A 25,356-nucleotide genomic window follows, 5' to 3' on the forward strand; every position below is an offset into this window, starting at 1 on the left:
TTTTTTCCTTTTCATGGTCTCCATATTGCTTTTTACAAGAAGGTCAAATGTTTCCATTTATGTTCACTGCATTTTTAAGAGACTTGAATTTCTTAGGCTGATCATTTTTATTACACCACGGGCAATGTAACAGATACTTTGGGTCCCTGGAACTCTCTGGTTACAAATTGCTGGGCTAATGGCATTAAGGCAATGTCAGCCTTACAGATATGACCTTTAGTTTTCTTATGAACACAATTGCAAGATGATGGACTAGGAAAAGCTAAGTCTGCCATAAGTTTCAAGAAGCAATTTTACATGTCCAAAGGATTTGCACTGTCCACAAAACTGAAAAATGTCCAATGTGTTCACTTCAAAGTCAAATGAGGACACCACTTTGACTTAGATACAGCATCAGAGTTTTGAAATATGCCTGAGTATTTTGATATTGAATAATATTCCCCTTGCTGAGAGGTTTTAGCTTCAGCCATAGTCACTAATATATATCTTCATGAAACTTGAAATGGTGGAGAATTAAAGATTCACCTAGTCAAAAAGAATAAAAAAGGAACAAAAAAAATCTTTTTTTGTACTACTGAAACAGATACAGTTATACTGTTATAATTAACACATATATATGTATCACTTATATGCACGTAAATGTTATGCATGTTGAATACCTAACATGCATATATTTTATAAATATTTTTATAAATTTTATAAGTTTCATAAATATTCATAGGTGAACCTATGTAATGTATGAAAGTATTTAACATTTACCCATATACATGCATATTTAATATATATATTTGAAAGATGCAGCAAAACCTCTAATGTCAGCCAGAAAAAAGGCTGGTTAAGCTAGAAAAAGTGCTTGTTTTATGAAAAAAAAAGTAAAATTGCAATTCACAGCATTTTATGTAATGCTGTACAAATTACCAGATATCAGAGACTGCATTTCTGGACCTGAATAGTACTAAAAGTTGCAACTGAGGGCAAATATAAAGACACTTGTTTACAATGCAAAGGCTTAGTCAGTACTATAAGCAATATGGCAATCTGCATAGCAGAAGATATAATGCTTTGTTATGTGTTTTTACTTTACCTATCAATTCCTACACACATGAAAAAATTCAAAACCACATTAATTTCAAACAATATTAAAAGGAGAAAATACAGGAAATAAACTTATAAATGAATGGGAATTAATACATACTGACATATTTATACAATCATATGTTTATTTACTGGGTGGTAGCCATACATGTCTTACAAAGACACCATGAAAGCATTTAAAAGTGTACTAGAAATGGGCTGGCAAACCTATTACCTGACTTGCTGGTGACACTTCCACTCTTTTCAGCTAAGATTTTGTTAAATAACGCAGTCTGATATGATGCACAGTATGGGTGTGTGTGAGCTCTGTGTGTGTGAGCCAAAGTCCAAACAGAACTGCTCAGCTCTCTAAACAATGAACAGGGAGGGGAGGAAAGAAAAAAATCAGAGTAAAGGGGCAAGGAGCTGAGTGTCATGGAGCAGGCCACCCTCTCCTCCTGATGCTCCACATCCACCCTAGAGCTTGGTATGAATACAAGTGTGTCTGAATTTCATTACTCTGCTGTCAGGCAGAGGCTTGGAAGTGTCCTGGCAGCAGGAGTTCTACCTTGCTCCTCTGTAATCTTGTACTTTGACTATTCTGGAATCTCAAATGGCCAAGGTGGGTGCCATGAATTCAGTTCCAAGTCTGCACTACTGAGGTAGAACGTCACATGTCCAGTCCTTGCTTTTCAGAAAAGAGAAGACTTGCAATTAAACGCAGAAAAAACACGCACAGACTCTCATAGGCTCACTAGTTTAAAAACCAGTAGTACTTCGTGAAAAAGGCAGCAGAATCAGTGTCAAAAAGATAGGAAACAGGAAAAGCAGCTGTTCTGGGAGGTGTAAGGCACCTGCTGAGCTGGACAGAGGGGACCTGAGCAGAACCCTTGCCTACTTGTGCCTGCCTCTTCCTGCAGACAGACACCTCTAGGAGGGGATATGAAACAAAGTTTGATATTGGATAACTTTTGGATAGCCAAAGCCTATCCTGATGGGATATGAAGCATAACTGAGTATCTCACAGCTGCCACCCCGAAGTCATTGGAGTTCTGCTAAAAACATGAAGGGCTTAATATTGTTCACATACTTTGAAAAAAAGATGTTCCAAGGAGAATACACAAAATTAATGAGAACCTGATTTCACAATTGTGTTTGAAAATATGGACTATATAAACTTCCTGGTCCCAAGTATTAGTGATAATTTCTTTACACCAAAGCACTCTTGGGATGAGTAGCACATTCTATAAAGCAGTAAGGTTAAACAACATGCAGTAAATACAGCTCAGGAGGATCCAGGGTGAACACCTGATTATAAGTGTGAGGTACCACAGAGTGAGGCACAAAGCACAAAATATAACTGTGAGCAAATCATTAATATGGTAATAAAGAATTTTTGGAAAAAGTGTGTTACTTTTGGCATGTCTAAGCTTCTGATAATGAGATCTTGGAATCTTAATAATACCATCTAAAAGTAGTTTTTATGGATGGTAATGTAACAACATGAACATAAAAGACCATTTTGACTCCAAATAACCTTAATTATGTATTATATATATTCTCTCATGCTTACAGGCTTGTCTAAAAAACCACAACTCTTCTGGTGCGATATAAATATTTAATAATGATAATGTAGAATATACTGATATTATATTACAAATGGTTATTTTACATCCTTATTCCAAAATGGACTTGCTTTTGTTACATGCCAGCTCTTTTAGATTCACTGAGTGTGTTCATGGGAATAAGCAATCAGTACTCAGCTTCATTAAGTTTATATTTTTATACTTTGAGGAAAACATTACATTATGGGCAGAATTTAAATAATTGCTTAAAAGTTAAGAAAATGCTTCAGTGCTTTTCTGACTAACAACAAATTTGAATATTTGCACTAATGGATTAATGCACTGAACTGATCAAGAGTCTTCCAAATTTTTTTCTAAAAAAAAATTTTAAAAAATGCCACATTTTTTATATTGTGCATTTCAAAATTAAGCCATGTAAGAGTCTTATGTAAATAGTCCATGATGTACTGAATAATGATAGCCAAGTTATCTTCTCAAGTGAAAAGCTGGGTTAAAACTGGAATATTTTGAGCTTTTTAGACCTATTTTTGCCAATAAGCAAGCTATTTCAAAAAGATTTGCTTGTGCTCACATGGTACTTTTTCTGAAGGCAATGATTATTTCTGGAACCAAACAGTCCTAATACAGAAATGAAAGACATACTGTAAATAACTTTAATTAAATGCAGGAGTATTTATAATGGCAGCTAAAAAATGGAAAGTTATAGGACAAAACCCCCAAAAATGAATTAGATGGCAGCCATACTTCAGACTTTTAAATTCAGAATAAACACTGACCAAATACAGAGATAATGCAGAAGCATGCATGAAAAGTCCTTGCATGGCAAATCATATAGCAAATCCTCTGAAAAATTAACATAGTATAGAGAGTAGCACTGTGTGCAGGGCACCAAAAATATTTTGAAACTAACCAAGAAGTTCTTCTCATGTCCTACCTGCCTGTCCTTCATACTGTGCTCTTTATCTCTAAAATTGATTTTATTTAAGTAAGAACAAAATTTATCTAAATTTGTTTTGATAGACCCAAACCAAATGGTTCTAACTGGTATGATTCTGAAGTTGCTCAATGGGCTTTTCACATTGACACAGTATAGTTATTTCACATTCTTCTGCATTGTAATAGACATTTAATGTAATGGACATCTAAAAGTCTATAACAAATTCTAAAGAGTCTACTGCAAAATTATGGGCACTGAGAATGTGTGAATTAATCTATTTAGAAAATTGCTACTGGCTGTATATTTGGTGTCTTCCAGTAAAGAATGTTCCACCATTGCCTTAGTGGTGACCTATGCCGTGCTCACAATGGCCTGCTGGACATAAAATGGAAATTCACATTTCTTATGGAAACCTTCAATATCATCTGAGCTTGACTATTTCTGTCTTGTGATTGCAAGGTAAAAAGCAGTAGTAAAAAAACCCACAAAACCAAACCCAGGCATCTTGTGTGTGATATATATTTTTCTTCCTTATTGGTAGCACAGTGGCTGCCTGGCACGTTTGTTATATGGAGGTCTGTTTGCCACTACCTCCTTCCCCTGTTGAACTTACATGTTAGTCCCAAACTGAAGTGCTGTCCTGATGACCAGGAGGGAAAGGATGTCTTTATGTGGACAGATGACTGTGTTTATTGAGCATTTGCAACTTAAACACAAGTTCAAGGTGATAATAAACAAGGCAATTTGCACTAAATACTGCGTTGCTCAGCTGAAGATGGTTTGCAATATGTCACTATATAGATGTGTGTATGTATATACATCATGTGTTACCTTGGATACAAGGCTTGCTCTGTAGGCAGCTAACTGCTTCAGATACTCCTTCTTGGCAGCTTCAGTTTTCTTTTTGTATACCTAAAAACAAAGAGTGGCACATTGGTAAATTAATCTGGTTTTGTTTTTATATATCACTCGTGTGTCTCTATGTCTTTTTAAGTAAACAGCCTTTCCTCCTCATATTGCTTAAAGAGTGAAATAATAAACATCAAATATTTTAAAGAAAATATTATTTCAACTGTGAAACACCATTTAACTAACCAGCAGTACTGAAAAAACAATATCCCTCATAGTACCTCAAGTTTAATTTCTCAAAGTGAAGTGTGGGTTGCACTTTCAAATGGGACCTTTGGGGATGGGGGAAGGTGTGTGTGACCCTCTCTGCTGGCTTCCACCTGTGAGACCAGTTAAAACCCTCTGGGGAAGACAGGAATTTGCAGAAAGACATTTGAGCTAAATGAAGGAGGAGATGACAGCACCACAGATTAGCCAGGAGAATTCCTCTCTTCCCTGGCTGAACTGTTGGGGGCAGTCAAAGAAGCCCATGGAGCTGCTAAGGATAAAAAATGTTAGTCATTATTCCAGTCTTGATCCCATATCGGTCTAATTAACTTCTCAGAAGCATGGATCTATTTCTGTACATTTCTCTCAACTCACCAAATTATTTTAAATGTGGCATGTGCACAATCTCATAATAGATTAAAGACCTTGGAGAATCACTTCAATTTTGCCCAGATTTCAAGACCAAAGACTATCTGCAGGGTTGAGCAGGACCTCATAGCACTACAGTAACATGATGTTACAAAAGCATGTGTGGATATTTAGGGTTGAAAGCTCTGAGGAGGAGAACCAGGTTGTGACCCATGGAGCCTAGCTAATGATTTGCTGTTAACCATGTCACTGACAGATTTAAGAACAACTCAACATTTCTGTTTGCAAATATTGTCATGAGTTTCTCATTACTTCATGTTTTGGGTTTTTTCCCAAAGGGGTAGATTTAGGAGCCATGCATGCATCTGGGCTTCATGTAACTAAGCAAGACTGACTCCTCATCTTTCTTGTTGAAAGGAGAAGTTTAGAAAATATCTAAAGGTTTAAAAGTGAGGGAGAAAAATAAAGGGAAAGAAAATTTACTTTTTCATTGTTGTTATATTTAATGATTTTTAAGTCACGTGCCAAAGGTTAATTCACATGTGGATGGGCATTTGGGGTTCCATAATATTGCACAAAATGAAACTGCAGCTTTGTGTATCTGTTGTCCACTTCCCCAGCCAAATGCACAACCTGGGCACCTGTGGAAAGCCCCCATGAGGAAAGTAAAGACTGTCCACCTTCCCCCTGCCATTCCTCACTGCCTGGTTACCTGGGCTATTGATTCAAAGCTAAAAGACAGGCAAAGCTATTTTGGAGGAGAATTTTGGGGTGTTCTTCTGAATTCCACAGCTAAAAGCACACATGAACATCTCCTCCCTAGAAAGATAAACTTTATGGAACTTTAAAGTGTTCTCTTTTGATCTTCCAATGCTTCAGTAAAACCTGCAGTCCTGTAAATGGAGAGGACCTGGCAGCACAGAGTGTACACACAGAGGACAATGCAGTTGCAGACAACAAAGGGAGAGTGGTAATGTCAGGCTGGAAGGATCCAGTACAAAACCATTTTTATAAAGAATGTACTCGTGAAACAATTTTTTGTTTCACTAACGCTTTACTTTCAGACACAGAACAAATCTCAGATACAGGCTGGCAAAACTCAGAGGCTGCCTAAAAGGATTAAAGATTTTGCTTCCCAGGGAAGCAAAAGATCATAATGGAAAAAGAGAAGTCTTAGGCTTCAAAAATTGTAACTATAAAGACAGAGAGGGGAGAAGATTGGTTTTAGCTGTGCAACTGTATCTTTGCACCCTTGTAATTTCTCCAGATTAAGATAAATATGTAGTGTTTGTTGATCTCCTACTGTTCTGCAAATAAAAAAAAAGGTAGCAATTTGCTTCTTAAGTTGTAATCATTTGTGATTATTAGGGGAATTACTATTTGTTTTGAAAAAAAAAAAGAAATTAGTCAGCAGTCTACTAAAATTAATTCAGCTTGACCTACAGAACAAAGACTAAGTTATACTGTTTTGTATATTGCAATGCCTCTGCATCACCCTGATAGCCAACTTAAAAAACAGAGCTGAACAACAAATTTTACACAGAACAACATTCTTTAAAAATCATGTATCTACTGCTTCCACATTGGGTTTTACTTTGCATTACACAAATATAAAAAATAGACACTCTTGCTGTGCTCCTACAGTCACAGCATAATTGGAAGAGTCCTCTGAGACCTGACTTTTCCTACAAATAATAATACTACACAAGGTTAACTCAATAATACGAAACTAACAACAATTCTGGAAATCTCCACCTAAAACATCACTACTTCATAGAAATATAATCAGACAGTTGTTATTTAATTATGTCCTACCTGTGCATCTAGCATGTTCAGTGTACACCCTGCCTTGCCCTCTTTTGAATCTTTTGGTGAATGAATAATAATCACATGAACACCATGTCTTCCCTGGCACAATAAAATTTACTGATTTAGCAGGAGGTCATTATAGTAAAAAAGTCTTTACTGGGTGGGAAAAAGTTTTAGATTACCTCAGCCTGCTTTGATTTTTGCATTGGCAAGAATAGCTCCTGCAGGCTGGCTGGCCTGGAAGGTCATCAGCTCACCCCAGTTTGTCCCTGGAAAAGCATTGGTGTGTCCTCTGAGGCAAACAGGTTGAGGTCTCACTGTGTCCTTCCCAAGGTCCCCACTGCATAGGTTAGCATACAAGTAGGCTGATGATCCTCATGCTGGTTTTGGAAATTGATTGGTCATGGCCTAGACTAAAAATTAGGGTAAGTTCTGCCTGTCTGGGAAGAAAACACTTGGTGGCATAAGTAGCAACAAAGTCTGGTCTGGCTATCAATATTTCTCTCTGGAGGTAAATGAATGTGGCCCTGGCAGTGGTACCAATTCTCTGGCTCTGTGCTGGACTGGACCTGCACTGGGGGCTTATGAAGGCAGGGCAAGTGGGGAGTGTCTTCAGCACGTGCAGCAGTACCTCAAACAGGTATGAACAAGTCAGCTGCTTCTCTCAAACGATTTTAAATTTTTTTTCTGCAGCTGTGAGAATTTTTTTAGCCCTCAGGCTTAAATAGTTTCGTGTTGTTGTAAGTATAAGGCTTGTATTCTTGCAGCACATCTGGGGAGGAAAAAGACTTGTGTCATCATTCAAGTGTGCTCTAGAAAACAGCTGAAGGTCTTTTGAGCTTCGTGCTTAAGACAGTGCCAAATTATCAAGCACATCATATCCAATAATACAATTAACATTTTTCCTGTATCATAAAGCAGGGTTCTGTTCACTTGCTTATCTATACTGTAAAGTGGGAACATTTAATTTTATTTATAGCATCTTAGAAATCTCCTATAAGGTCATTTTCTTGTCCTCTGCCAAGCAAGCAACAATTATTAAATAAGTAACTTGACAGGAACATATAGTTATGGAATTAAGTAATTTCCATTTTGCTTTAATTCGATTAACATGATAATTGAACATCAACTGACTGTCACTCAGGCAGCATATTTGTGTCCTTACACAGTATTTTATTTTCTATATTGTCCCAGTTGTGGAAAAAAAAGAATGTTGGCAGAAAAAGACAGAATTTTGTATATGCAGGGTGGGTCAGTTTAATTTATTCTTTTTCTCTTCAGCATGTTATAGAAACCCCACAACACCAAGACTGCCTACATTTATCTATAAATGGAACTTGCTGGCATTATTTTCCTACTGTGCTTCACACATGCAAATGCAAACAGCATAATACACAGGTCCCCATTTAATTGCACTTCCAAGGTAGCTTCAAGTTCCCTTACACTGTACAGCAAAGTGTGTAAAAAGGAGCGAGCACAAACCCCTACTTTTTGCATATAAATATAGATATATTATGTATAAATATAAATGTAAGTAGAAATAAAAATAAAAATAGAAATTAAATATATAACATATAATAATACAATATATATAATATATAACATCTAATATAATATATATCATATATATAATACATAATTTGAATTAGGCCACCAGGAAAAATTAATGCCCTGGGCTCTCACAGGTTGGTACCAGCCCCCAGGCCATTGCACCAGCAACATTTAGCTCAGGTTTCCTGGGCTGCCCATGTATGTGGGCCACCAGAGCTACTGCAGCAAGGACTGAACTCTACTTATTGACAGTGATACACATCCCTAAACTGAATGCATCCAAAATTCCACATGGAGATAGAAGGGTGGCAAGTTATGGGACAACCACTCACAAATACTAGATTCACCAAATTAAAGCCACCGTAGAACTTAAGCACTTTTGCTTTATGCTGTCAGATTCTGGTCATGTTTTACTTTATGTATTTTAACTGCTTTTCAGGTCTTGTCTTTTTGGATCATAAATTCTTTGAGGTAGGCTTTATGCCTCCTGTGCTTTTCTATGTGCTCTATAATATGAAGTTCATTGCAGATAGATAGATAGATAGATATAGTTGAAATATACCTGTAGTGTCTTAAGCCAGGATTTTGTTCTGGTTAGCCATTTTTTCACAATGAACTTCCTCCCAACTTGCTTGTGGAGGATTATCAACACGTCACAACACAGTAAGCAGCAGGATTACTACCCTGTCACTTGTGGCTTGCACCCTTATTGCCTGAGGGGAACAGATCCCCTTCCCCCAGTCATCACAAGAGCTCAAATGTCTGCAACCAAATTATTGCTTGGGACTACAGTCCCCTTTGTTTCTAGAGATGATCCTAGACTTGGAGACAGTGAACTAAACTGACTCATAATTTTAGGAGAAAAAGACACTTTCAGAATTTGTGTTTTATGGAAGTCTGCAAAAGCTCTGTGTCTCCTAGATGACAAAGCAAATTACAAAGAACCATGCTACTTCTGTGGCTTTGCCTAAATAGATGGTACAAGGATGACAAAGAAAGGGAAATTTTCTGTTTATCTTGTGGATATCTCCTTAGAGCTGAGAGTTGCAAGCAAGTTATATTTGTCTTTTTAAAATGATGTAAAAGTGCCCACATTTGTTTTGGTGGAAGTGTTCCAGAAACCCCACAAAACAGTATATGCAAAAACAGTAAATCAAAAAGCAACATGACTGATTCTGTATTCTTGGTCTCTGCAGTGTTATATCCCATGGGAGTGTCATTTTCATGGACTACAGTTACAGGAATGTCATCTGATAAAATACAGTAGGCTCCAATCCAAAATTAAATTCCACATTCAGATTGTCATTCCTGGCCCTAAATATTTCAGCTCATAGAGAAAGCTTGTATTTTTTTCCAAGTGGGAGACATATCTCTAGTTTTAATCTCCTGATTTTGTATCAAAGGCACCTAGAGCTGCATACACTCATCTAAAATGTGGAGAAAGATATTCCCACAGCAGTCAGAAAAAAAAATCCTCAGAATTGCTTAATGGACATTGAAATATATTACCATTTGATTTTCAATCTAAGTACATACAGTAACAAAGAGGCCCAGGGCTAGCTATATGGCTCAGTAGTCTCTTTGACTGTAGAGCATGGAAAAGACACTGACGACATATCAGAGGCTTAGGGGAAAGAATTCTGTCTTTCTGGCACGTGGGGGAAAGATCACAGGCCAAATGCAGCTCTAGCACAAACAATGAGACTCCTGGAGAACACTGGAAATTGCAGCCATTTGTGCCAGGCCTAAATAATTTGACCTTACACTCTTGATGCTTTCAGCTTACAGGAACAGGACTGCACACTTTATCAGAAACACACTGGATGAAAGTTGAGTACAAAACAAGTGACATTAAACACATGATTTATCTGATGATTATTTCCACCTGCCGGTACTCTTTTTTTTTTTTTTCAAGGATGTGAGCCTGAATGGAGATATAATAATTGGGCCTAAATCCAGTTTTGTATGCAAATGACATAAAAGTCATGTTCCGATGGCAGTCAAATGTATGGCTAAAAGCTGGGGAAGAAGAATAAGCTGAAAATTAAATCTAATATTTATGCACATTGCTACAGCAGTATTTGAAACCCAGGGTCCTTTTGACCCATCTGCTTCCAAGTACAATAAGAAAGTGGAGTTAAAGTCAACATTTCATAACTCAGGGGCCTTGTGCAATATTTCTGTAGGAGCCAAGGTTGTTTTGTGCTGCAAATGGATGTTAGAAATCCACCCGGAGCAGAGGGTGTCTGGTGTTCCCTGTGACTTTACAGAGGGCCTGAAACATCTCCCCTCTGACCTCAATGCAAGTTAAGGGGTTCAAGGACTGGCCATGTAGATGCCAGGGTGGAAAAACCTGAAGATATAAATTTACTTATGTGTATATAGACATGAGTTGTATCTGCACATAGTATGTGTCTATTATTGGCCTGTTTGTGTTCCAGCTCATTAATGATGCTTTCATTCCAGATGCTTTCAGAGGAAGGGAGAAGGAGAATACACCAGGATGAGGATCAGTTGTTTTGAAATCTTAACACCCCAGCCTAGGCCTTCAAAGGGTAGAGATGCAATTCCAATAGAGGAATCTGTAAAGAAAAACAGTGCATCTCCCAAACACTCCTAAGATGCAAGACTGGTGAAAGCACATAGGTGCAAGTAGCTGGGAGGAGAGATGTAAAGTTGTTGTCTGTTGTGCCTATTCCAGAATCCATTTTGCTTATAATTCACTTTGGCAGTGTGCACACACAGATGTGCCTTCTCTTCCTATTCTGATTTACAAAAATAAAACAAAGCTAAACCTTGTGTGGTTGTTTATCTACTAAACTGGAGGTACATTCTCATCCTCTTACAATTGAGTTAGTTACTCCTTGGAGATTGCTTCATTAGCATGGAGCAAGGAAGGGTTTCTAAAGGGAGAATAAGAGATAAACAAGTGCCTGTGTGAGTACATCAGCATGTATAAGGGAAGAAATTGAAAATTTGTTTTAAAAATGATACTGACTACTTTGACCTCATGGTGTGCACATCTTCAGAAGCTGTTCCAGCAGCCAGTCCCCTGAGCTGTCTGACATCCTGGCACAGGGCATCCCTCATGCACGGCAATGCAATGGGGACACGATGGCTCTGCCAGCCCTGGGGTGGGTGATCTCATCTGTCGTGTCAAGGGATGGGATGCCACTGAGGAGGAGGATCTAGGTTGGGTGTTCCCAAAGGACCAGTGGAGTCAAGGCCTCTTGAAACACTGATCTTGGATGCACTTTGATCTGACTTGCGGTGTTTCACACAGAAGCTCTGGAGATATGAGGTGTTGGCCAGCATTGCTTGTAAATACCCTCCTGATCTACCTGGTTCATCCCAGCAGTGGATAATCTGCTGCTATGTCTAAAACATCCCTGTGGTCAACAGAAAAACTTGTTAAACATGTTTTGTTATTTTTCATGGTCAAATTAGTCTGGGTTCTTTTAGAGACAACATAAAAACCCCTGAAAGCTTGGGGATTATAGTGAAAATGTTAACAGCACCAAAAACATTGACACTAATGCACAGGGACTTAGTTTTACATAGGTATTGGTAACATACAATCCAATTCCATCAGATATTAAAGAATAAACTGCAGCTTTTATCTAGTGGGTCTTTGAGCACCAATGAGGAGTAAATGATTTGATTTTGTGAGCTCGGAGGATTTGTCAGCTGCCTCATATGTATAATTCTGGCTCTTCATATTCCTGCTGCTTCTAATTTAGCAGGACAGGCTCATAATTGAAGCAAATTAACTATTTACACTTGCCACTTCTACCAGGGGAAGAGGACACATCAGCAGGAAAGAATGAGTGGGAAATTAAATTCTTCCCACTTGTGTCAGATCTGCCCTTATATAAACACATTAACAGTAATTTCATGAGGCGTCAACCGTAGGAATAAATACTGAGGGATAAAATAATGAGGTGTTGCTATTGAGCTGAACTGTTGCAGCTAATATTACTGTCTATGAATTATGCAGCCTGAAAGAAAGCATCTGTCACAGCACTCAAACAGTCACTTCACCTGCTTCTTCTGATTGCTGAGTTTTGGGTGAATCCCTCCTTCTCCCAGCTGTAGGACCAGGGCAATGTTGAAGCAAACACACAGGAACACATACACACACACACACAAGTATGCACACTGAGCTGTTCATAGCAGGCCAAATTAATTCCTACTAGAATTCCAGTTAAGTCACTGAAGTAACACCAGAGATTAATTTTGTTGAATGTTGAATAGACATTCAATTCCATTTTTAGAATAACAGAACATTTATTAAGGTCTTTGGCTGAAGTTTTAAAGTTACACTAATGTAAACAAGAACATTTTGTTTGTAATTTGCCACATCTATTACAGCTTCACTAGGACTCCAATTAGAAACTTAAGGTTCATTTAGTACATGCACATCTGGTACTGATTTAAAATTACTTTCCTTTTTCATCTAAGGACAGAAAATGACCTAAATAGCCTTTTTACCCAGTTTAAACCAGTGTTCTGTCTGAAAGCCAGTGACTCAAACATTTAGCATGCTGATCCCTTTTTCCTGGGGGCTGTTTATCTCCCCTTTGCAGTAAAAAAGTGTGCAAAGGGCAAAGATGCACATAGATAGGCCATAGAAATGGGATGCACAGAAGAATGGTACTACAGAGAAAACAGTGTTTGTGATCATAGGAGAGGAACTGAAAAAAAATATCCCAGTGCTATGGCTACAGCATTGAGGAGAATGTACCTCAACACACTACTGCACAACTGTGAACAGCTGCCTACTGTTCACAGATTTATTAATCCGAACAATTTTAGAAAGCATTTGCAGTGAAAAATGAAGAACAGTGCCTGCTTCTGATCACGTTTAATTATTGTACTCTATCCAGAATTTGAGAAGTCCGTGACAAAGTCCACCATGACCACTGAACTCCTTTTAACTTCTAGACTCTGTAGATAGAGTTGGACAAACAGAATAAAGGCACGCACCAGCATTGTTTGCAAATGGGCTTTTTACATACAGAAATTATTGGGAACATATGATTCAAAAATTCAAATATCTTCATACGATAAATTAAGAGGGAAGTACACTGGTATCTGCTTTAGTCTAATGAATTGCATTATTCTCATGGTGAGAGTATCAGAGTGCAACCCATTTTAAGCATAACCCTCCCCTAACTTCAGTAAGCACCCACAGTCAGGTAGTTCATAACACCATTTCCTTTTTTGTCATTCAAATCCTATTTTCTCAAATAGCACTTTCCTAGTTTTTCACAGTTTGAAAGACAGAGGTGGTTATAGCACAAGGCTTTTCAATATGCCAGGTTATCAAAATTTTGTTGCAAAGTCTTGGACATATATTGCCCTTAGGTCATTATTGTACTAAGTTTCTATATTTTTATTTATTCTGTGGTCAATCTTCAGGAGTAAACAAGAAGAATTCTATGCATTTCAGAAAAAATGGCTCAGATCACAGCAACAAAGAAGATTTCATTTTAGCATGAAAACATGAGGCTATTCTTCTTTCTCAAAAGCTGCATTATGTTCTACTTTCTGATTCATTTATATTTACTATTTAAATAGGAAAAGGAGTTCCAATTCAGGAAATATAATTTGGAAATATATTTCTATTTAAATTCCAGAATAAGCATTAGCTTCCAAAACATAAGCCAGAAGCTTTGTGATAATTGAATCCTTTTCAACAAGTATAATTCATCAATAAAATTGTCCTCTAATGATGTTATTTTTTCTTTATTTAACTATTTTTGAATTTCTGAAGCTTCTTCAATGCCAAATACCAAATGCTACATTAATAATTTGTATTTTTAGAGTCCAATTTTCCTACCAGAGACATAGATTTCATAGCAGTTACTATGCTCTGGATCTGAAAAATTAAGCCTTTAAAATACAGGCTATCTAGTCAGTTAAGATGTCTTGTAATCATTACTATTAGATCCCTAATGGAAAAAAAATTAGTTTAAATTTATTGTAGAAAATAGGATTGCCAATTTTATTTTTTTTTAATGGGAACTGTCTTTTATTATTTTTGTACAGTGCTAAATTAGAAAGGGCTTCGGCCTGGAATTTTAAAAATGTGCTTAATAGATGATAATGGATAGGCAAAATGAGTAAAAAAACAATGAAGATTTGCTAACTCAAACTTTTTAAAGAACTGGCTTAAAAAACATAGTTACAGCCATTTTTATATGCATGTGTCATATGGATTCCAAAATGCATAATTTATCTGTGTTTCAACTTAGATTAACAGCAACAGAGACAAGGAAAAAAAAATTTGCTCTGTTCTTACATCATACGACTTATTCAAATTTTGCTCTCAACCATGAATAAGAAATTTAAGTTAAGCTGGAAATTTAGGGTTTCATGCATTTTTGTTACACATTTCTATGGAAGAGCTTTAATATTTTGGTGGTAGTACTCACATGACAAGCCCAAAGGAAACGTGCATTTTATGCAATTAACAGTCTTTTAGGTTGGCCTTTGCTGGGCATATTAAAAAAGGGAAAAGAAAGATACAACACGAGAAAATAACTGTAATGTGCCAGCCCAAGTGACTTTTCTGATACTTGTGTTCAGAAAGTTACTTTTCTTCCAGACAAACCTTTCAAACATGGGCCTTATTCATTGGTAGACGAAGATAACAAGAGGTTTTATTTTATTTTTTTTAGTTAATCAGTGAGTGCCAAATCTTGATTCTTTTACACTGGTATATTTAGCAACAATCTAGATGTACTTACACCACCCAGTTATTAGCAAAGTAACCCTTTTTTTTTTTCCAAGCCCAAATAATTTTACCTACCAATAAATCATTAAAAAGTTTTCTTTAATTCTTAGTTTTTTAACTGCAATTTTGTAACACCAGTGCATGAATGAAGGAGATTCAGTTCATTCCCAATACCTTTCCACTCTCTGTGCTAACATCAACCCCAGTCCAGCTCTCCTGTAGCCAATATAACTCTCACCCAGAACATCCTTTCCTTCCATAACTATTTCTTTCTTAAAGTTCCCGTTCCTTTATCAATCCAATCCATTCTGCTGGCAGTTAGTAAAAATGAAACAAGAAGAAGAAGAAGAAGAAGAAGAAGAAGAAGAAGAAGAAGAAGCAGCAGAGCAATGGTATGCTACAGTGTGGATCCATGGTATTCGCCAGCTGTCAACACTTCAATGTGATGAGCTTCCAGAGTTGCCCACTTTTACCCAACTTTGCCTGACTTGGAATTATTTCTGCAATGTTTCAGGTCCAGCTCTGCTGGCCTCGTTGCAGAACCAAGGCCTTCCATGGAAGACAGAAGCAACCTTGGGAAGTGATTTCCACAGCCCACGTACATGCTAGAGGATGCCCTTTGCCAGAATCCACCCTAGCTCTCTTTGGGTCAACTCATCACTAACTTCTTTTATAAAAGCCAGGTGGTTTGGGAGCAAATGTGAGTCCAGTTTTACTCCTGGCATCGTGGGATCATGGAGAAGGGAAGCATCTGCAAGTGGGAGCTCAGATATTCTAAGTTTTGGCAGCAAGGCCCCTGTACACAGCAGTTTCATATACAGGGCAATGACATTGCAAAATCCTAGGACCACAGATTTCAGCATAAAACATTCCTAAATATAATCCTAAAACTTGTGCCACATCCCAAAACAAGGTAAACTCTTTTAGTGGTTTCATACAGATAAAATAAAATGATACTCTCATTATCTCAGCCTCTTTAAATCATATTCCTGAGATGGCACATATTCAAGTTTCATCCTGGCTAACAAAAGAAGCTGCCTACAGTGCTCAGATGACCCTGATAACACTTTTCTGAAACAAAGCCTCTGAGCTACAGCACATATTGTACCTGTTTTTGTTCTTCTCCTAAGCCGTCCCACATTGAAGCCACAATTTTAGAGACTTCACCAAAAGTAGCATTGGGGTTTTGGCCCTTGATGGCTGCTTGAGTGTCTCGAAAGAATAATGCATAGGCAGACACAGGCTTCTGTGGCTCATTTGGGTCCTTCTTCTTCTTCTTTTTGGGAGTTTTGGGTTTCTTTCCTATATCTGAAGCAGGTCTCTTCTCGCCACCATTGACCTGTAACATAAAATGAGGAAAGTACTATTAAAAAAAGCCAGTTTAATTCATTCCAACCACTTTTACAGCCTCTGTGATGCAAAAACTTTGGATTTGGCATGCAGAAATGGAATTTTTATTGTTATCTTTGACATTCCAAATGTTGACACTATCTGCATTAGTTGCATGCATAAAATTCACTGTAAGTATTTTGGATAATGATTTATATTCCTCTTTCAAATAATTGCTGTAATCTCTATCTGGTCATCTTTTCACCTTTTCTAAGTTTTATTGCTAGTGGCTATAGCAAGAAAATGATGAGAAAATTAAAATGAAATTAGTTTCTCTATAGCCTGAGTATCAGTTCAACAACATGAACCATCTGCAGACAGCAGAAACACTGTCATTTCTACCTTTTGCTTATTCTCATCTTTCCCCAGAATGACCCCAGACCACTGTTCAAATCAATTTCTTCTGCAGCTGGTGGTACATCTTCCAGGGACTTCGGAGAAAATCTGATTTTGAACCAAGCAATTCAAGTTACAGACATTCCCCTACATACTTTCTAATTAAAGTCTGAAGAAACAAACCTTTACCAGTATAGACAGTTTAAAGCCCTTTAAAGGAAGAGTTTTGACCTATCTGGATTTGGCTGAGTAGTTTTTATATCTGCTCATGTAAAAGCAAATGGTTTGAGGAAAGGAGTGAAAGAGGAATGGTGTATGGAGGAAAGCTCATGTGCTTTATTTATACACCACAAGAAAAAAAGCCCCCACATGAGCATTTGGATGCCAAAGCACCCAATTTTCCTAGTGAAGTTGGTGAAAGGTCTGGAGCCCAAGCCTTGTGAGGAGCGGTTGAGGAATCAGGGGTTGTTTAGCCTGGAGGAAAGAAGGCTCAGGAGAGACCTCATCACTCTCTACAACTGCTTGAAAGAAGGTTGTAGCAGTGAATGTTGGGCTCTTGACCCAAGTTACAAGCCAACGAAGAATGAGAGGAAATGGCCTCAAGTTGCCCCTGGGGAAGTTTAGATTGGATATTAGGAAAAAACTCTTCACCAAAAAGATTGTCAAGCATTGGAACAGGCTTCCAGGGAAGTGGTGGAGTCACTCTCCCCAGAGGCATTTAAAAGATGTCTAGATGTGGGCTCCAGGGCACATGGTTTAATGGTGAGCTTGGAAATATGAGGTTAACAATTCAACTCCATGATCTTAAAGGCCTTTTCCAACCTAAATTATTCTAGGATTCTATGACTTACAAGCACGTAAAGGGGCAATAACCTGATTCTTCAACACATTGGAGCTCCATGGCAAAGTAGCTTTTCTTGATATAATCACTTAATTTACTGTATCTGTAGAAATGGTGTGTGATCTTACAAGTGGGTTCAAAAGCTTTTTTCTTTTGTTGGCATGACCAAAGCACTGTGCATCATAAGTATTTTTAAGAGAAGAGAAGATCAAGAGCATAAATGGTATGCTCTAGGCTAAGGATCTACTAGGCATGACTTCTTTCACTTCCTTCTATTATTATTTTTTAATAATGTGTATCAAGTGGCACAGGAGGATACAGGTGTTCAAATCATTGAACTGCACGAGGAAAATGGCTGGAAATTCACATTTTGAGAAAAATGACTTTTTAATTTTCCTATATGCCTCAATATGTGGTGACCAACAGAAGTCAACTGACTACAGTGAAAAATCTGAATCTCTGTGGCTTACTAAAAACAGCAACAATGACCAGAACTTGAAAATGAAGTTACTTGGTTTTTTGATCATTATGTTACAATAGCTGCAACTTTAATACAAAGTTAATAGACATGCAGCCTATTTTCAGGATTTGGAAAATATGGAAAAACAAAATACTCTTTATTAAGTTATCCAGCTTTTTGTCTCTTGCTATTTTTTAATTCTACAGGATACACAAAACTAGCAGTTAAAGTACAATTAACTAGGGGTGTAATTTGAGAACATTAGTCTGAACTTTTCAGAAGTCCAGTGCAACTGGAACTCCATGAGCAAGAAGACTTTGAAATAATTACCTCAATAGTTAAAATTTTTCCCGTGTGATTCACTAACATTTTTCTCCTTTCAGTTTACTTTTGAACCAATGGGATTTAAAAGTTCTCTGTATGTTAGTATACCATATTACTTTAACTACCCTTAAACTAGGTGATATACTACAGAAACTAGTGTAAGTGCCTTCTGGTAAGCTGTTTTGTGAAGAGCTCTAAAAACTTATTCTCCAACCTTAATGATCAAGAGACTTTGAAAACCCACTGTTAAAAACAGAGTACTCACAGGGGAAATTCTGTTTGTCTTATATGAAAATAACAAAATAAAAAGAATACCAGAATTCCAGTACTAATAACCTTGCAAATGGCTGAGATGATGGTCTACCTTATGCTCCCATCAGTCTATCAGCTTCATAGACTCCACTTCTAACCACCAAAGCAGAGACAGATGGAAAATAAAATAAAAACCATATATATTCTGCTAGGCATAGACTTGTGCCTCAAAATCCCTGGAGGTGTAGTTAGCTCATGGTAATCCACCTTCTGTCATGGCTTATTGCTTAATTATGGTGATGTATTTAACTTATTTATCACAAGAAAGCAATAATCTTTCACTTTAAAAAAGTGTACATTAACCATGTTGCACACGTAATAGATCACAAGAATATCTAGTGCAGGATTTAAAACTATCAAGTAAGGCACATCATTGATATCTAAATGTCCCTTGAGAACCTGGAAAATGTCTATAAGCATATTTAAAATAAACTGCAATAGTACCAAAGCCTTTAATGGAGCTAGGAGAGCTGTTTTATGCACACTATCTTGCAGTAATCGCTGTAGTTTAAAATAGATTTTAATCAAGCACCATCTGCATAATAGGCTGAACAGACAACACAGAATTCCACTTATAACTCCTATCATATAAAGTAAATATTGTAAAACCTCTGCCACATAAGGAGAATATGCTGCAGCAGTTCTTTAGTAATTGTATTTCTGTTATTTAATTTTTGCTACTTGAAGTCCTCTTGCTATCTTTCCTCTAAAATACATTATTTGAATTTCTCTCATAAGTGATATGCAAATTAACACGGAAGAAGACCCTGTTATCCATCTATGAAGAAATACTTATTTACAAACCAGTAATGCTTCCAGCAGCTCACAATTATGCTTGGCAATAACGAAGTACAAGTTTAACGATTCAACAGTGTGAATTATGGCAAGAATTACAGAAATATAATATTGCAATGTTGAGGTGGTCAAAGTAAGGCATGTGCTAAGTGGTGACTTTGTTTAGGATGTTTTTATAGTTACTTACAACTACTCATTTTTAGTAGTTCTCCCTTTTTTCTGCTTCTAACAATAGCCCCACATAGGAGATTTGTGAGAATTAAGGAGCCTTAGTGATGTGCACTCTTTGCAGAGACAATACCCTCAGTCTGAGGCTACATTTCACAGTTCCATGGTTTTAGCAGCTCCCTGAATGTATATCCAGCCTTACAACTATGCTACAGTTGTCACTGATCTCATGGTCAAGCCACCTCAGCTGTCCTGCCTTTAGAGCAATAGCATGAAGGGAAACGGAGCCCTCTACAATGCAGCTCCTTTCCCTTTCTTTGAGCCAGGGAATATAGGACAGTTGAAGTCTGAACAGCCTATATGAAAGAGTTTTTATGAGAATGAGTATTACTAAATAACATTTAGCAGCTGCTGCCATTAGTTCTGTGTATGTTGGATAAGGCTTACAACAATTTGAATATTTATCATGGAATGAACATCCACAAAGCTCAGTACATGAAAAATTACATCAGTTTGTAAAGCTTAATACTGGAATTTGGAATATACATATTAAGCTGAAATGGTCATTTCCTTCATTCATGGAAACCAGTGGTTCATAGGGCAACAATTATATTTTTTGTCCAAATGTGTATGCAAAGCATGTATTTTTCGCACCTTCCATCACACTCTTTCTATAAATTCATATAAATATTAACAGTATATTGAGATGTCTGTAAATTTTTTTTTTTTGAGATAGGAGTAGGTATAGTTTTTAGGGACCTCTCTGCCAAAAATGCTATGAAAAGACCAGTGGCTTCTCTTCCACACATTTCAGTTGGCATAAACTGGGAGAGGTCTTACATCTCTGACTGCACAAAAAGCGAACTACAACAGCAACCCTATCACTGCAGCATTTGTATTGCTACCAAAGGACTGCCTAATGAGCTCTGGCCCTGATCTATTAAATAATGCCACACATCTGCATGATAGTTTATATATCAAAGAGAAGAATCCAAATTTCGCAAAGTTATACTCAGTTAAAAGACAGGTGTTCTCACAAGAGACAGAACAGTCAATCTATCTGCTCCTGTCCCCATCCAGTGCCTTCTTTCACTTGGAAGTGGATTTCTGGAGTGAGACCTTTAACAGGCCCCACCAAAGCAACTCTGATAAAATGTAATACTGTTGTATCTGGGGAGAAAGATCTCCACAGAAAATTGATTTATTTTGAGTATTCTTGGCCACTCACTGGCAGCTTCCAGGAAGAGCAATGTGCCAAAAAGATACACAGTGGAGAGCTTTAAATCTTGAGGTACAACAAGACACTTAGGCTAATTATTCAACCCCTTTTGTCTTTTACAGAGGGCACTACAGAACCATTGCATGGGGTCAGGTGTGCCAGCCCATGGCCTGTCTCCACTGGTGGCCAGCCTCAGGTGTTTTCACAAAGCCCTAAGAAATCCCACAGAGACATGTATAGCATTATCTGCTCCCCATCAAGCTTGCTGTTTAAACCATACTTGATGGAGAAGACTTTAAGCCTCTGTCAATATTAACCAAATGTAATATCCTTTTAAACTTTTCTCTTAGCAGTGAAATTATAAATATAATTTTAAGGCAATGTGTCTACTTTAGCACACTGGATTTAATTTTGTGTCATGCATTGTGCCATTTGTCATCTTTTTCTGCTTAGACTAAGCATAAGAGAATTTTAAAGAGGGTAACATCCTTATTAAAAGTTGAATGCTATATATATTTGGTTTTCATAAGGAAAATAGTCTGCAGTGCTTTGTATTCCTCTATTAAAAACATTAGCTTCAGATAACTACTGCTTGCTTTAAACCACAGCCCTACACTTTTGTTAGCACAAAGTGCTACAGTCAAAAGGTACATGAAAAATATCGATTAATAACTGAAATACTTGATAGAAGTAGAAAGGAAATCCAAATTATTTGAATGGATATTTTCTCCAGAAGTTTAGAGCATCTTACACACTCCCAGCAATGTAAAAATATTAGCAATGCAAGAGAAGTAGCAAATAACTTATTCTGAAAAAGTAAAGGCTGCCTGGAATTATTTTTACATAACTGTATTCTAAAGTCTCCCTCAGTAAGGAAGTGCTCATTTAAAATGTATGAATTATTCAGTAATTTTTAAAACCTAAAGTTTGTGAAATCAGGGGAATGTCCTGAAATAAAACTTTTGAATCAGAATTTATTCAAAATGTAGTAAAACATATGTCTCCAATTACATGATTATTTTATAGCTGGAGGCATGAAAAACAATATAATGTTAAAACAAATCAGACTCACATTTCTTGACTGGATTATACCTCCTCAGTGACTCACAATATGTTTTCTTCACATTCCCTGCAAGTCTGCAACTTTTCCCCACCAGACATGTCTGTGGCACACTCTGCACTGCACGTGGCACACTCTGCACTGCAGGAGTGCTCTAAGAGGGCTGCTTTTTTCCAGTGACCACAAAACAGAGCTAAGCAGGTCCCCAGTTTCAACATGCTTTATTAGTAGTTTAAGGGATGACTTAGTACAAAGTCCCAGTCTTCCTGTGTCTCAGCTTTTCTATCTGCAAAATTAAGATAATAGACTTGTGTATTTCTGGGAGGTTTTCAGGATTTTGGGAGATTTGGGAGATTTTTGTATGCGAAACCTGCTATATAGATTGACATTTATCCTTTCAAAAAATTTATTATGTAAATTTCTCTTATCACTTCATTCCTGCACTGACATGAAAATGAAGCTTAAACATGTCATGCTGAAGTGTCAGCACCTCTCAAAAGTATGAATGCATACAGGGTCTTCCAGATTTTCAAGGTAAGGTTTTTAAAGTTCATAGGATCTTTCTGTTCTGGTTGCTATGATGTTCTGTTTACACATCCTGTGACCAAGTGGCAAAGACTAGCATATTGCACAGACTGTTCATACTTTTTATAGCAGTAACTTGATCTTTAACTGGGAACAAACATCCCTGCTATGCAAGTGAGAAAACTCAACCCTAAAGTCCTAAAGGAATGACTATCCTTTCTCCTTTCAGTGTCCAACAGTATTCCAGTTTGCTCTCACAAAGAGGAATGATGCAATTTACTCAAGCTGCCTGAAGAATTGCCTGGATATTGTAAGTTCTGTATTCATAACCCTTTATTCACTTCAGTGAACCACCAATCATGTATAAAGTATCACCTTAATAACTGTGGCCATATCATTCATTTAGCAGGTCCTAAAAATATCCACCATTTACATAGCAATCCTAGCATCTAAGCCTACCTTAGAGCTATCTTCTCCTTCATCTTCATGGACTGAACTGGATGGTGAAGGAGTTGCAGATTTGCTTCCAGGTGGAGAGGGCGAGTTGTGAGGAACACTGTTTCCACCCATATTCAAACCAAGCTGTGCACTGAGCTGGGACTGGTTAATAGTAGTCAGATGCCCGTGCTGCATCATTCCTGGCTGCCTAATATCTGCAGGTTGAACCCTTGGCCTCATGGTTGCCATCTGAGGATGGGAACTATACTGGGCTCCTTCTGTATTCCGTAAATCTTGCATCTACAAGAGGAAAAAAACTGTATTAAGCATATCACTAATAAAGTGTTCTGTTCCTTTAGACCTTCCAGGTTGGCCTGATTGGCTATGTAAGGCTTAAAGGAAATGGCAAGAACTTAAATAAACATGTAAATACTGAAAATAAACATAGTAAGGATATGATTGACATTTGCAAAACACTGACTGTTGTAAAGAATTCAGGCTCTAGCCTCAGCCCTTGGAAACAGCAAAAAAAAGCAATGAAAGCTCAGGTTTTATTTCATGGGGGAACAAAAGGGCACTGCTTTCTGTAACTGTGTGTAGAGTATTTCTGAAATGCTAACAAACAGGGACAGCTTTGCACTCTGAAGTTCAGACCTAGACCAGAACAATAACATACTCAAAATTCAAGATAATTTCCAGATCCAGCTTTTTTTCAACTTAGGATTTTGGTGGTTTTGAGTTGCGATTTGGGAGCTGCAGGGAATTTTCAGAGTCTGAATATCTAGTATTGGGTCCGAATCTATTTCCCCTGGTGCTGCCCAATGAGAAACTGGACTTCTCAGGATTCAGACCATTGACAAGAAGGATGCATTGATAGACTGATTAAATGATTTCTGAGTCGATTTAATGCTAAGACATATATGAATGGAAAGCTCAGAAATCGCAGGATTGACAAATGAATCCATTGTGCTATGTGGGTCACTGCTTCTTAGCATTAACAAGACATACTATTTGAATGCAAGCAACAGATTCAGCCTCTGCAAGGATAAGAATTAAAAGCACTGGAGGATGAAGCTCCTTTCTTGTCCAGAGCTCAAATGCACCATACACACAGACCTCAGCAGATTGCCTGTAACCTCTTTTCAGTATACTCATACGACAAATAGCACAGAGTTTCAGAGAGAAGCTCAGATTTAAGCTAAGATGTTCTGTGGGTGATTTAAAATGGAAGTATCAATTCAGAGCTAAAGTGAAATAGATACAGTTGTCTTTCTGTGCATCAGAAAACACGTGTGTACGTATAAAGTAGAATCTGGCAGAAGCTACCATTGTGTAAGTTCCATTATGATAAGGACATGTGTTAGCGGTTCAATATATTAACATAGCCACATTTATTCTACTGACAGTCTTTGTTAGACATGTCATCTTAATTGTCTAAAGATCACTCAGATTTTATTTTTTTTTAAATCTTTTTATAGCTCATGACTTCTGTAACCTATCTCTCGCTCATACACACACTCCCACATATCACAGCAATCTGTAGGATACCTTTCAACCAGTAACACATAGGAAAAAGTAAAGATAAAACCCATAACTGCACCTTTTCTCTTATTATTGACTGTAAAAATGTGACAATTTTTGGGAGATATTTTATTTTATGAGCTTGGGGATTGATTTTCATAAAGATGACTGGTTGGCAGTAAATCAAGCTAATAATACCATTAGTTATGGCATACTTACCACTTTATATGTACTTGTATCTCTGAAAGCATTTGAATTGGCTTCTGACAATGTGACATCACAATTATACCTGTATTTATGTTATTTTAGAAATTAATAGCTTTTGGTAAAAAGAGTTATCGATACAAACTTGTTTTCCAAGTTCATTTAATGACTACTAAAGCACCGGAGGAGATGAGCACAGAGAGCACAGTGGATGCAATCAATTGAAGGCTGAAATTTGAATCCTGGTAGACATTTATATTTTTAAATTACTACTGATTTCTTGGTCCCTTCCCTCCAGTATCAGCTCCCTCCTTGCCAAGCATATTAGCCTTGAAAGCTATCATTATCTCTGCCTCCAGCAGACAATCTGTATCAAGACAGTTGTGCCCATGCAGCTGCAACTGCTGCTCAGACACTTTGCTCTGGATCCAGCTGCTGAGCTGGGCAGCAGCTGGGGAAAGTGGAGCAGCACTGGGGGTCTCCAGGTTCTCTTGGCCAACATGGGGCAAACAGTAAAGGGATGGGAACCCACACAGTCTCTCATGTGCTGGGCACAGGGAGGCACAACCCTCCCCAGAGCCTT

General features: G+C 37.5%; 1 protein-coding gene across 2 annotated transcripts in view; it reads right to left on the reverse strand.

Moving 5' to 3' along the window:
* The window catches only part of TOX (thymocyte selection associated high mobility group box), a 218,374-nt gene that overhangs the window by 21,311 nt on the left and 171,707 nt on the right, over nt 1-25,356 (reverse strand). For both annotated transcript variants that reach the window (XM_058811348.1, XM_058811340.1), the window contains exons 4-6: nt 23,070-23,348; nt 16,290-16,520; nt 4,429-4,509 (exon numbers count right to left, since the gene is read on the reverse strand). In XM_058811348.1, the coding sequence (XP_058667331.1) occupies nt 4,429-4,509; nt 16,290-16,520; nt 23,070-23,348 (591 nt within the window). The remainder of the gene's footprint in view (nt 1-4,428; nt 4,510-16,289; nt 16,521-23,069; nt 23,349-25,356) is intronic.

The sequence above is a fragment of the Ammospiza caudacuta genome, chromosome 1, assembly GCF_027887145.1.
Source record: "Ammospiza caudacuta isolate bAmmCau1 chromosome 1, bAmmCau1.pri, whole genome shotgun sequence".
In the NCBI taxonomy this organism is placed as follows: Eukaryota; Metazoa; Chordata; class Aves; order Passeriformes; family Passerellidae; genus Ammospiza; species Ammospiza caudacuta.